Source organism: Dermacentor variabilis, chromosome 4 (genome assembly GCF_050947875.1).
Source record: "Dermacentor variabilis isolate Ectoservices chromosome 4, ASM5094787v1, whole genome shotgun sequence".
Lineage (NCBI taxonomy): Eukaryota > Metazoa > Arthropoda > Arachnida > Ixodida > Ixodidae > Dermacentor > Dermacentor variabilis.
The window spans coordinates 6277925-6292357 of NC_134571.1; the positions used below are offsets into that span (position 1 = coordinate 6277925).

General features: G+C 46.5%; 1 protein-coding gene across 11 annotated transcripts in view; it reads left to right on the plus strand.

Annotated features, from left to right (window-relative positions):
• LOC142578610 (uncharacterized) overlaps positions 1-14433 on the plus strand; it is a 307117-nt gene that overhangs the window by 66233 nt on the left and 226451 nt on the right. For 9 of the 11 annotated variants that reach the window (XM_075688019.1, XM_075688020.1, XM_075688023.1 and 6 more), the window contains exon 5: positions 1713-1835. The exons of the other annotated variants lie outside the window; for them this stretch is intronic. In XM_075688019.1, coding sequence (XP_075544134.1) covers positions 1713-1835 — 123 coding nt within the window. The remainder of the gene's footprint in view (positions 1-1712; positions 1836-14433) is intronic. 11 annotated transcript variants of the gene reach the window in all.

Sequence of the window (14433 nt, forward strand, 5' to 3'; positions counted from 1 at the left end):
CTCTTTAGAATTCCATACAGGCAATTCTAACATTCTTATTTTGTGTTATTCGATCCCTAAAGAGATACAGTGAAGAAATCTATTTATTCTACCATTTCAACAACTAAGCCGCTGTTTTGAAACAAGCAGCAGCAAATTGGATGAAATAATCCGACCCGCGACTGCTATAGCGCACACGTCAAAAATAATCGAGTTCTCTTTTAAACCGCGACAATGAGGTCGTACTTGCTTCGTCTAGCATTGCGCTTTGTTGATTTGTATTCTAGGTGTTAGGGGGACTGTGGTATTGTAATCGCTAAGAACCTGGCTGGCACCATTTTGCTCCGCATGTTAAGCATGAAAGGCTTTTAGCTCCCTTTGTCGGCGACCTTCAGGTGACCTTGATTCAAAAGCCATAGCCGATGTCCGGGCGCTCAGAGGAGATCAAAACGAGATCATTCGGGTAACCAGTCGAAACTTACAAATAATGTGGTCTCTGGCCCCCAACCCTTCGCACAGAACTACATTACCTACGCTAGTTGCCGTCCAAACAGGTTACAAAAATATTGCTTCCGAGTTCTTCCTAATCTTTCTTCACAATGTCACTCAAGCTGTAACTTCTAGTACGCTGAATTTTTATTTGTAATTTCCGTTAGTGGACGTTCAAAAGCCAGATAGAGTGCACCGCACACTCAATTCTCATCTCGCGGCGCTCAGACAGCGTTACCCGTGCGCTTTTAAACGCCAGCGGCCCGTGAGTTCCGCGGAGCCGGTTTTGCGCCGCCTCCTTCGAGAGATGGCGCCACTCTGCGTGGCCAGGCCAGCAGCGTTGGGCGCGCTGTGGATGGTTGTGAATAATCGTCGTTATTACTCCAAGCAGTGTGCTTTGTCGGCAGCCATTTCATGCGTATATCTGTTATCGATTACGGAAGAGACAGCATTTTTTTTAGTAATCAAGATGACAGAATTTGTCTGAAGCTGGCGCAGCGTTCTCCCTTACATTTCCAGTTAGCATTTACCAGACAAGTAAATTAGACAACAGACTGAAGAAGCAGCTTCTTCGAAGATAACCAGACAGCAATATGACTAGCGTTAGCATTTCTGATTATATTCCTTAGTTCCTTACGAATCAATATAGTACGGAGACCTTGTGAACGCCTAAGGAATGACAGTACGCTACAAATTGAGCTGAAATAATAATAAAGTACCAGTGTTTACGAAGTACAGACCCCAACTAGTGTCTTTAGCACTTTTTTGTCTGTTCTACTGACAATAGTATATTTATGTGTTCTCGTCAAAAAAAAACATGACTGATTGAAATGAGAAAAATTTCATAAATAAGGATGGTTCGAAGATCTAGCTTTTTCCGGCTTCACTGACTCCTAACTTCTTTTGTCGTTTAAGTTTACCCAACTATATACTGCTAGAATTGCCTTCAGAGTTCTCATTATTAGGTACACGATTACGCAATCAGTTTGGAAGCTCGAACACACTCTAGCTCGTGTATTTACGAACTGGTACATAACAACGGAACATTGTTTCTGGTGCCAGACAAAAAACCTGGTCGCAAGCAAGACGCCCTGTCGAGAAGTCGAAAATGCGATGGAGATCCTTCTTCGCTGTGCGGCATCTAAATTTTTGTATATCTTGCACTTTTGGCATAAATTGTGTTGCCTATCTTAGAACATATTTTTTGTTTCATATCTCACTTCGTATATCTTGTCTGTTCGCAGACATCGACGAATGCCAAACGCCGCAAAATCCTTGCGAGGGTCAGTGCCTCAACACAGAGGGTAGCTTCCGGTGTGTCTGCCCTGCTGGCTACAAGCTCGACAAAAACGGAAAATCGTGCAAAGGTAAATGGTGATCATTAAATATGATGCTGCCATGTCAGAGCGTAAATCAAAAGTGACTCGCTCCCTACGTATTTTCTGGAGAGCGTTGCGTCACGTCCGGGCGACCGTTTCACAGTGCGCAATAACCATTATATATACCGTAAGGCAGAAACAACTATCGTGAATTTTCAAGTTAAGATGGAAACCGCAAGCACAATTTGGGCCAGCAGTTAAGCACGTTATTTCCAGAGCAAAATATAAACGCTGCGATGCTGGAAGACAGCGAGTTTCTTGGGGTTGTTGCTTAAAGAGTGCAGCGACGTCGGATCCTCGAACCTCGTGCTAGTCTCACGACGCGATAATTTCGCCGGTGACTGACGGCCGCTGGCCATGGGAAGTGATGAGTGAAATTCCCACAGTCACTGCAACTGCACAAATTCATCAGTCAAAAGGCAACAATGTGCAAGCGGTCGTTGACTTGCTGCATTGCCCTACTCTCCAATCACCACTTTTGCATTGAAGCCCCCCATTATTACTGTATACCGTGTTTGCCCTTTTCTCATCGCTAATTCAACATCTTCATAAAACTGATCTACTTCCTCATCGTCGTGACTGGACGTTGGAGCGTAGGTTTGTACTATCTTTAATCTATACCTTTTATCGAGTTTGATTACGACTACTGCTACCCTCTCGTTGATGCTGTAGAATTCGTCAATGTTGCCCGTTCTGTCCTTATGGATTAGGAATCCTACCCCGTGTTGTTTCTTATCTGGGAGACCTCTATAGCAGAGGATATCAATCATGGCCGAGGAAGGCCACAAGAAAAATTTGCACGCGGCAGCAGCAGGAAAGCGAGGAACGGGGAGCACTCACCACGGTATCTGTGTGACTGTGCGGACTGCAGGAGCCGCTGCTTGATTCGAGAGCGAGCCTGTGTCCTAATCCGACGGCCCAGGCTCCGACATACGAGAAACGTAACACAGTGACGAGTACCAAGTCGGACAGCAGCGAAACCACATTCTGCAACAAGTAGCTTGCGCAAGAACACAGGCTGTCGAGCAAGAATGGCAATCCTCAATGAGACTAGGCATTAAACATGCGAAAGAGAAAGCTTGCATTCAAGGAAGAAGCCACTATACCTTGCAAACAGCATAGCCAAACAAGATAAGGAAAAGTTAAATGCTGCATAGCACACAGTGCAAAAGTTAATGCAAGACACACGCCAATGCCGCATCAGCTATTTCAGGAGAGGAATTGGACATGGCAACGTACAGAAGAAAATACTGCTACAGATATGTTATGCTTCTAGACAGTGACTAGTATTAAGTATGAGCAAAGCATCGGTTGACCTTTAATGTTTGGATGAGGAAGAGGAATGATCTCTAACAAGAATGTATAATGAAAAAGCTTGCTTTCAATGAAAAAAAAATTATATTTGGCACAAATGGAAATTGGCAAGGCCAGAAAGCTCATTAAGGAAGGGCAAGCTGATGGAATTCTTTTGGTCAGCGTCGTCTGTGCTTGTTAAGAGGTTGCAGGAGAATTTTGTTGTTGAGGTAACTGGATGGCTCAGCCAATATCCGTGCTGGTTCAATGATGGCGGAGGCTCTTTTCATTCTTGACGCAGTCGTCCGTAGACTTGATATCTGATCCAAATACTTCTGGAATGGCTTCTTTGTTCGAGGTGTAAAACCTTGTGAATTCGGCTCCAGCCCCTCCCTGTTGGTGTAGATATGGGCTGCCGTGATCACGAAGATGCACTTGGCACAGACTGTTTTGGCAGAACAGTGACACATAAGATACAGCAGAGATTATCCAAACTCATGTAGTGTTTTCTTTTATGTTCGAACCAGTTATGCTGAACTGAAGCATGAAAAAACGTTCATATCATGTGCTACAAACAAATTACATGTATCTCAGGATTAGCAAGCGAATACAGCATATATCAAGCCTATTAATTTTTGATCCAGGTTTTGTTTACCTTGTAGTAGCAGCCAAAGTCCACACAGTGACCTTGCTGTAGCAAGCAGCAACTTCTGTTTACTGTATGGAGTGTGTTGCTTTATACTAGTGCCGTCCTGATTACTGCATGTCTGGAACAGAAATTTTGGCTGCATCAGAAATTGAATAAGCACAATTTTGCAATATGAAATGCAAAAAGGTGTGGCATATATATTGTAATGGTTTGCGAATACAGAACACACGCAAATGTACACTGTTTCTTTCAGGATGCTTAAGCAGCATGGAAAATAAATATTGCTACTCTCCATAAAATTGATGTCTGCCTAAATACAATGAATGTCAACAGCTTAAGTATTATTAAAATCACAAATGAGAACATCTGTGCGCTCGTTTATAAACTTGAAGAGATCACACAGCTGGTTTCACAAGAAAATACGTGAAAAACGTGAAGCTATTAGAAATGATCAAATCTTTTTCTGCATGAACGTGATGCACCGCTTCACTACTGCAAAAATAAATGTCCTGAGGTAAATAAAACTGAACAGCAAGAACCTTTGGAACCAACATGTACGGAATATGGGAAAATTATCATGCGTGCAACTGTTTAATACATTAAATTCAGTACTTTAGCGTCAGTTTATCAAAGGCTTATTCAGTTCTGTGGACGAAAGAAGTTGCCGGCGGACTCAAAAAAAAATATATATATATATATATATATATATATATATATATATATATATATATATATATATATATATACACATTGATAAGGCTACTCAGTCACCCATGGCTACGGCTGCAACGAGATGGACATTGTGACGTGCGTTCCGATATCGCTTTCTCTTCCGTGAATGTGTGCACAACGATGGCCTCTCAACTGAAACTTTATTTCGGAAACAGGAACGGAGGGTCCTGACTGCGCATATGTAATGCAGCATCTAGTTCGTTAACTTGCCTCCGCCTGTAAGGTAACGGGACAAATACATTACAGAGCGATTGAAGCAGCGATTTTAAACGACTCAATGGTATTGCCGTCCCCAGTCGCAGCAGGATCCGGCTCCCATTGCGATGCAGACGGGTTCCATATGGTTCACGACTGAAACCTAGCTTTCGGGTTTACACCACAAGTTAAATAACGCGAGATATCGAAGCGCAACAACCTGGTTTTAGCACAGAATAACCAACCGATGTACGAACGAAAGAATCCGTACCTGCAGCGCACGCGAACATACGGTAAAAATGTTAAATCTAGGCCAGAGGTCACGTGGGAGGTCGATGACGCTGAACGCTATTTTGGGTTTAAAATGGCAAAAAACAACAACGTTGGTAATAAAGAATACCATGTAAAATTAGAAATGATAGTTTCGTGCTCTTTGTCATGTAATAAATATGCTTCGTTTATTGTCGAAGAAAGTTTGTAGGTTAAAATTGCGCTCACTACTGTGCCTCTAGCGAGATATAACGCGCGCACGGGGGGGGGCTTCTTAATTGGTGTACCATGCCTGTTTCTTTAGCAGCGCCGCGCGGTCGATTTGTGGCCCTCTGTGGCCATTTATTGAAACTGAGAGTGTTCGGGGCCTGCATCTCGAGAGAGTGCGAGAACTCTCGCCTGCCCGCCGCCCTCCGCGACTGCGAACGCGCAGTGGTGTGGCCTTCGGAACGAGGAGCGCCGCCTTGCGCGCGCTTATTTCCGCAATGAGGACGTACCTCTATGCTTCCTCGGCAAGCCAGTGTCCTCGTCAAAGTTATGTGCGCCGGAATGCGCGAAGGCAAAGTGACTTATCACATCTACTGACGCCAGGCGTTTGTGCGGCTAGGTGTGGGATACAGCTTAGTGATGGCCGTTCTCAGGTGCTTGTCACCAAGTTCAGTAACGAGCATACAGACCTTTTCCGCAGTACATCGACTGCGTTTACCGACGTAATAGAGAACGTGGCTGAATATTTTGCCTCTGACGCAGTAGGGATGGTTGACAAGTCACTGTGCAACATTGACATTAATTCATAGCCATCTAAAGACACTCATGCAACACTGCGCGAGCTCTTGCTTGAATTCAGAGCAGGTTTCGCAAGTTAGTCTAAGATTATGCCTACACTTCAATTGCAAGGCACAGGCACGTACCCAGGATTCTATATTTTTTGGGGGGGGGGGAGCAACCACCTCCATCATCATCATCATCAGCCTGTTTTATGTCCACTGCAGGACGAAGGCCTCTCCCTGCGATCTCCAATTACCCCTGTCCTGCGCCAACCGATTCCAACTAGCACCCGCGAATTTCCGAATTTCATCACTCCACCTAGTGTTTTGTCGTCCTCGATTTCGTTTTCCTTCTCTTGGTACCCATTCTGTAACCCTAATGGTCCGACGGTTATCTATTATTATAAAATATGAATACGCCAAATTGGCAAAGAGGGCCCAAATTTGCCTAAGCACATCGGGACCTGTCCCTCACGCTGTTGTGAACCACGTCCTTCAAATGTGCGGATTCTTGCCCGAAGTAAAGATACTAGAGCAAGGGAACTGGTTGAAGCCTATCACATAGGCAAGAAAGGCAGCCTGTGCGTGAGCGATACTTCGATATCATTACATAAGGCTGAAATGAGGTTTCTTGAGCGTGGTGCGTCATGAATGTTTGATTAGATGCGTTAAAGAATGTTTGCTCTGTGCGCATGTGTTGACTACAGTATATATGTGCCTGCGTTCTGTAAATAAAACAGTTGCGAGTGGCGCGCTGTCCCGTTTTCTTCTCTTGTGTGTGTCTGTTGACTTGGCGTCTTCATATTTTATAATGAATAGCTACCAACTAGCCCAACAAGAAGTGCTTTTAACGGTTATCTAACCGGCGCATTACATGACCTGCCCAGCTACATTTTGTCCTCTTGATGTCAATTAGAATCTCGTCTATACCCGTTCCCTCTCTGATCCAAACCGCTCTCTTTCTCTCTCTTAACCCGCCGTGGTTGCTCAGTGGCTATGGTGTTGGGCTGCTGAGCACGAGGTCGCGGGATCGAATCCCGGCCACGACGGCCGCATTTCGATGGGGGTGAAATGCGAAAACACCCGTGTGCTTAGATTTAGGTGCACGTTAAAGAACCCCAGGCGGTCAAAATTTCCGGAGTCCTCCACTACGGCGTGCCTCATAATCAGAAAGTGGTTTTGGCACGTAAAACCCCAAATATTATTAAATTATTATTATTATTCTCTCTCTTAACGTTATGCCTAGCAATCTTCGTTCGATCGCTCTTTGCGCGGTCCTTAACTTGCTCTCAAGTCTCTGCCCCATATGTCAGCACTCGCAAAATGCACTGATTGCACACCTTACTTTTCAATAATAATGGTAAGCTTCCAGTCAGGAGCTGGCAATGTCTTCCGTATGCGATCGAACCTATTTTTATTCTTCTGTGAATTTCCTTCTCATGATCAGGGTTCCCTGTGATTAACTGACCTACGTAAACGTACTCCTTCACAGTCTCTAGTGGCCGACTGGCGATTCTGATCTCTTGTTCCTTTGCCCGGCTATTTATCATTATCTTCATATTCTGCATATTAATATTCAACCCCACTCTTACACTCTCTCTGTTAAGGTCTCCTGTCAATTGTTGTAACTCGTCTGCATTGTTGTTGAATAGAACAATGTCATCGGCAAACCGAAGGTTGCTGAGATATTTGCCGTCGATCTTTACTCCTAAGCCTTCCCAGTTTAATAGCTTGAATTCTTGTAAGCACGCAGTGAATAGCTTTGGAGAAATTGTGTCTCCCTGTCTGACCCCTTTCTCTATAGGTATCTCCCTGCTTTTCTTGTGTAGAATTAAGGTAGCTGTAGAACCTCTGTAGATATTCGTACGCGAAGGACGAGTCAGTAAGATGACTAACTATTTACAGATTATATTTACAACAACGGTTGCAGCGCTGACCGGTCAGATTCACAGCGCGAGCTCAGTTCGTTCTTCCTCCAGATGACAAACTATTTACAGATTATATTTACAACAACGGTTGCAGCGCTGACCGGTCAGATTCACAGCGCGAGCCCAGTTCGTTCTTCCTCCTCTTTTCTGGAGTGATGGCGCCCACGCGCCTCGTTCAAACGCCACACGCATGTAGCAATATTTTCCAAGCTTTTTACGTTAGCGTTCTGTATTCCTTGACTACGTAGTGCCTCTATCACTGCTGGTATCTCTACAGAATCAAATGCATTTTCGTAATTTATATAAGCCACATAGAGAGGCTTATTGTACTCTGCAGATTTCGCGATAACCTGATTGATGACATGGATGTGATCCATTGTAAGGTATCTCTTCCTGAAGCCATCCTGTTCTCTTGGTTGACAAAATCGAGTGTTGCCCTTATTCTATTGGATATTATTTAGGTAAATATTTTATATAATACTGGGAGCAAGTTAATGGTACTATAATTTTTCAATTCTTTAACGTCTCCTTTTTTGTGGATTAGTATAATGTCTGCATTCTTCCAGTTTTCTGGCACCCTTGCAGTCGATAGACACTTCGTGTAAAGAGCCGCCAGTTTTCCAAGCATTATGTCTCCTCCATCTTTGATTAAGTCGACTGTTATTCCACCTTCTCCTCCCGATCTTCATCGTTTCATGTCTTGCAGGGCCCTTCTGACCTCATCGCTAGTTATAGGCCTGTCCCCAAGGCCTGTGTGCCGGGGACGGGGAGTAGGGGCCTCCTTGTCCGGCGGTACAATAAAGTTGCTATTATCATCATCATCATTAGAAGAGTTTCTGTATCCTTTTCATTACTGTTTCTAAGTGAGGTATCGTGACTCCTCTGGGTACTGTATACAGGTCAGCTTAGAATTTTTCCGCCGTTACTTTGACTATATCTTCGAGATTGCTGATCCTTCTTATCTTTTAGTGCATGGTTTGTCCTATGCCAGGTTTCTTTTTTACTGATTTCAGGCTTTTTTACGGCTTCTCCAGTCTTTCTCGTGTTATAGTTTCGAATATCAGTTATTTTCGCCTTGTTGATCAGTTTTGACAGTTCCGCGAATTGCGTAACGCTGTGCGGCCGCCAGTCCCATAGAACCGCGTAGAGCGCAGGACTCTGCTATTCTAGGCGTACTGCGCTCACCGCGAAAGGTTAGAAAAACACCCACATAAGCACAGCAGAGAAGTGGCTACGTGAGGCGGTTCGACCGATAACTGTAGAAGCGTCATTCAGAACAAGTAATTGTTCTCTACTTCTGGCGGCGTTTTCTCTACTTCCTTTTTAAATAAAAAGATGTTGATCCATAAATATTTTCATAAACAATGGTTAACTTATTTTATTATTCGCTTTTGCTTGCAGTTTGGTTTTTGCCTTGGCTCTCTCCCTTATTAGATCGCTTAATTTCTGAACTCCTTGCAATTTTTGTTTCCGGTTGCCAATTTTGCATACAAAGTGCTATACAATTAGGGAAAAACGGACGAGGTAACGGGCGACAGTCACCTTGCTTATGGGTTTAAGGGTTATTGCAGGGTTTCATGATGGACGCTCTTTCACATTATTTTATTTCCCACCTTATCTAACCCATATCACATGTATATGGTTCCGGGCATCTGCCAGCGTCGCGGCGAGCCTTAACTCAAGAAAATAATGAAGCAAAGGGAAAAGTTAAACGCAATTGGCGTTTTCTCCGGCCGCAACTCGTTCCATGAGAGTACAGACCAGCTGAGTAACAGCCGCATCCCTCTCCTGGTCCCAGGATCAGCCTAAACAAAGAAGGTTGAACTAACAAAAGCAACAGCTATGGGCGTGACGATTGAATAGATGGTGACAACTGAACGCATCTCGCGTTAATTGCGCGGGTGCGGAATCAATGAGAAAACTGTCCTTCACATTACAAGAGATGCCGATAACTACCGCCATCTAAAAGGAGTGAAAAAGGCAGCATAATGCTGACCGATGAACAGCTGCCAAGTCTCAACATTGATCTGGCGGCGCTTTAGGAATGTGTGAGGAGTGGTGGCGTGGGTGGGGAGGGGGGGGGGTATGCCATTTAATCTCGGGGGGGGGGGGGCGGGCCCCCCCGGGCCCCCCCCCTAGGTACGTGCCTGGCAAGGCACAGGATCATCACATGCGACGGCGCACGCCCGATACGCCAGCAGCCCTACCGCGTGTTGGCGAAAGAACGCGAAGCAATTCTTACGCAAGTAAAAGAGGTGCTTGAAGACGGCGTTATCGCAGCTTCCAAGAGTTCATGGTCGTCACCGGTCGTTCTTGTCAAAAAGAAAGACTGAACGCTACGTTTCTTCGTCGACTAACGGAAACTCAACAACGTAACTAAAAAGGACGTGTACGGGCCACTGCCAAGTTTCTACGACTCGTTCGATTGACTGCGGCGCGACCAGTAATTTTTGTCGCTCGATTTTAAAAGTGGGTACGGGCAGATCGAGGTAGACGAACGAGACCCCCCGAAAACTGCCTTTGTGACTCTCCACGGCCTCTCCGAATTTTGAGTGCTCCCTTTCGGTTTGTGTTCAGTTCCAGCTATGTTCCAGCGAATGATGGATACTGTCTGCGCTGAACTGAAGTGGTAGACTTGCCTTGTGTATCTTGATGACGTAGTAGCCTTTTCTGAAACATTGGAGCAACATCTTCATTGCCTGCGGAATTATCTAGAAGCTATCCGATCGGCTTATTGCACGCTTAAAACAGAAAAGTGCCACTTTGGCTATGAAGAACTTGTTTCTCGGACGCGCCATACGCACCACACGCGCCATAGGAGTTCGATCCGATGCTCACAAGCTTGCCGCGGTAACAGCATTTCCTCCTCCGGCCGACAAGAAGGTTGTGCTGCGTTTCCTAGGATTGTGTACGTATTATCGCCGTTTCATTGAAAACTTCTCGTAGATAGCGGAACCCATGACTCGCCTTACAAGGGATGACACGCAGTTTGTCTGGACGAATGAGCAATCCATGCTGTCAGCACCGGTCCTGACGTATTTTGACGACGACGCTGACACCGATGTACATGCTGACGCCAGTAACATCGGTCTTGGTGCAGTCCTCGTTCAACATCAAGACGGCAATGCAAGAGTAGTAGCCTATGCTAGCCGCTCGCTGTGCCGTGACGAGGCGAACTATTCTACCACAGAAAAAGTCTCTCGCGGTTGTGTGAGCGATCACGAAGTTTCGCCCTTAATTCAACGGCCGCACTTTCAAAGTGGTGACAGACCACCATGCTCTATGTTGGTCGGCAAACATACGCGATCTGTCAGGACCCCTGGCAAGGTGGAGCTTGCGGCTAGAGGAATTTGACGTCAATATCGTTTACAAGTCTGGCCACAAGCACGAAGACGCTGACACACTGTCGCGTGCACCCGCGGAATCTGTCAGTCGAAAGTCAAAGGACGCTGACGGCTTCCTAGACGCCATTACTGCATCGGACTTCATAAGGCGGCAGCGTGACGGCGCTGAAATTCGACCTATCAACGACCCCTTAGAGGGCACATCAACAACCATTCCACGCCATCTATATCGCGCATTGACGTGCTTCGGTCTACGAGACAAGGTGCTTTACAAGAAATATGCCAGTTCGAATGACCGTGCCTACCTCCTGGTGGTTCCAAAAGACTTGCGGGACGACATTCGTTTCACTTGCCATGATGAACAGATATCTGGCCACTTGGGCTCCTCACGAACGCTTGCCAGAGTGCGCGAGATGTATTACTGACCCAGGTTTCGGCAAGCGTCAAGCAGTACGTGCTAAAGCCTGCCGCGGATGTCAGAGGTGAAAGTGGCCGCCCAGGAAGCCCGCCGGCTTATTACAACCAATCGAACCACCTCAGAAGCCATTCGACCAATTCCGCTTGGACATTCTTGGGTCTTTTCTTGTCAACCGATGGCAGCAAGTGGGTGATTGTCGCGACTGATTATTAAACCGCTATGCCGAGACAGAGGCGCTCCTACGGGCTACGGCTTCTGAGGCGCAGTGTTTCTTGTGACACATTGTATTGCGTCATGATGCCGCGTCCACTGTAATCACAGACAGAGGGACGGCATTCACAGCACAGTTCACGGACGAAATTTTTCATCTGAGCAACACTAGGCATCGAATGACGACTGCTTACCATGCGCAATCCAACGGACTTACGGAGCGATTAACAAAACCATCACGGACATGATCTCTATATATATTGACGTCCAGCAAAAAACATGGCATCATATCTTGCCTCACGTGAACTTCACGTATAATACCGCCGTAGAAGAAATGACGCGTTTTGCACCATTTCGCCTCCTTTACGGCCGCGAAGTTCAGACGATGCTGGACGCTATGCTGTTGTGTCAGGACGACGAGCGCCTAGCTACTGACGCCGATGTATTTGCTCAGCGCGCTAAGGAAGCTCGCCAGCTTGCGTGGCTGCACATCGGTCAACAGCAGCATGCAAGTGAACGGCGTTATAACATCCGCCACAGAGAAGTATGCTAGAACCCCGGCGCCCAAGTGTGGGTGTGGACTCCTGTTCGCCGCCATCGCCTTAGTGAAAAGTCACGCAGCCGGTATTTTGGCCCATACAAGTGCTGCGCCCCATTAGTGACGTGAACTACGAGGTCATTCCAGACAGTGTCGCTCATTACGTAGTGTCGCATCTGGGTCGCAAGCCCCAAGGGTAGCGTTGGCCTGGCGGCCTGGGGCACAACTGGAAGCATCCGAAGGTCCGGGCAAAGCATGAGTCGACTGCTAACAGAACAACTTGTTTATTCTAGCATCGCAAAAGAGCGGCCGGTCAGGTCGACCGAAGTGGAGAGACGGGAGCGCACGTTACTCGACGGAAGAATTCGAAGCCTCTCTCGGCGTCCGGGGCAGCTGCTTTTATTGGCCTCGAGCTCCACCACTGGAAAAGCTCGCGCCACCGTCGGCGTGACGTGCTAGGAGGGATCACGTGGACATAGCGGCCGCGTCGGCTGCTTCGGGAGCGCCGAAGCGAGCTGAAAACGAGTTAAAATCGCCTCGTACGCTGCGGTCATCATTTAGAGACGAAATTTTCCCGCTTCGAGTGTCTCCTTTACAACGCTTGAAAGCACTACAATAGGTAGTGGCTGCCTTTGAAGGCGCGCAACATGGTAGGCTACTGCTCGGTGCCGCAGGGCCCGACGCACGTAACGGAGGCCGGTGTCAGCCTTATTCACACGTAGCTTCGTGAAGAAGCAAGGTAAATATACCTGGTAGCGAAGCTTCCATAGGAGCCCATACGTTCAAAACATGGCGGTCCATCGGCGGTCCATGGGGCTTAGCGCCATCTGTATGTGGTGGGAACACTTCCGGCGGAATAAAAATAATGTGACGTCATGTCCGTTAAAAGCAGAAGTGACGTCATTTTGTTTTCGAAGGCGCGAAATTTGTTTTTGTTGTTCTTCTTTTGGAGCTATATATTCAAATGCTGCGCCATTCGACTTGATGGGCGTTTCGAGCTTTCAGCGTGGAAAGCGATGCAGGAAAAGGCCAGCCGTACGGTTGTCGAAATCGCATCCCTGCACAGAACACACTTTCTTTGGAAGCCGACGAAAGCTTTAGGTGTAGAGTGCTGATCCTATTGTTGGATGCCAAGCCCGTCGCACCCGCCCAAGCCCGGCCAGCGCAGTCGCACGAAAACAACTACACAATTATCTGGCGGTCGTAACTCACTACTTTTGACTGAGCACATTAAGAAGCAATGAAGCTACCCGCGTCATCAAATTCAGACAAACATCGACAAGCAAGAAAGCACAAATTGTGAGGGGGGCGTATTTCAACAGGTGATACGAGTGCGCCTTTCTGCCCATTTCAAGGCGTGCATTGCACTGCGAGTGATAGTGGCGTCAACGCCCCCTGTAGCGATGGGCGCTGAGAAGAAATGCATTTATTAATAATAATAAAATGAAACTTATTTTCTGAACTCATCACGAATATATAAAATTGACTACGAATTTTATTTTCGTTGAACGAATCTAACTGTGTCTCGTTTGAATTAAAAAACACGTTTTTCTTTCCCAATGTTTGTTCCCTCCAAACATAGTCGCGCTTCAATCGCTGCTGCCATAACCCCCCATGCTGATGTCGGTGACAATCTGTACTGAACCGCTTTTCGCCCGAAGCTTCCCGACCTATTTCAATCGACCTTGGAAGAAGCTGCGTGAAGCTTGGCTCACGAGACATAAAACCGGCAAACAGTCATCGGCTGCAACTCGGGCATGCAGCAAGCACAGGCGCGAGGAAGATTTCTGCTACGGCGCCCGGTCTGCGATGTTCTGAAAACGCGCACTGAGACGCTCGCCCGAGTCTGCTGCACGACTAATGTTATGACGGTTTGGTCTATCAACTTGTCGATGCTATAGATACTGGCAAGTTCAGTGGAGTGGAAAGGCATCGCTAAGGAGCACACTTAAAAAAAGCATGGCATATGGTCATGATTGTGTTATGAATTAATGCACTGGATTACAAAAACGGAGCAGCGGGAAATTGCACGCTGAGAACACCGATAAACATACAGTGTGACACAACTCGAAAAATAATATTGTCACGTGGTCGTGACGTCAAAGAACACAGTAGCAATACTGTGAAAGGCAAAAACTAGCTTTTATTGGGCGAACCTGTGCCCACAAAACAGGCTACACTTAAAGCACAACGAGAGCGGCGAACACCGGCGATCGTCGTAAATCTGATCAGCGGGTCAAGC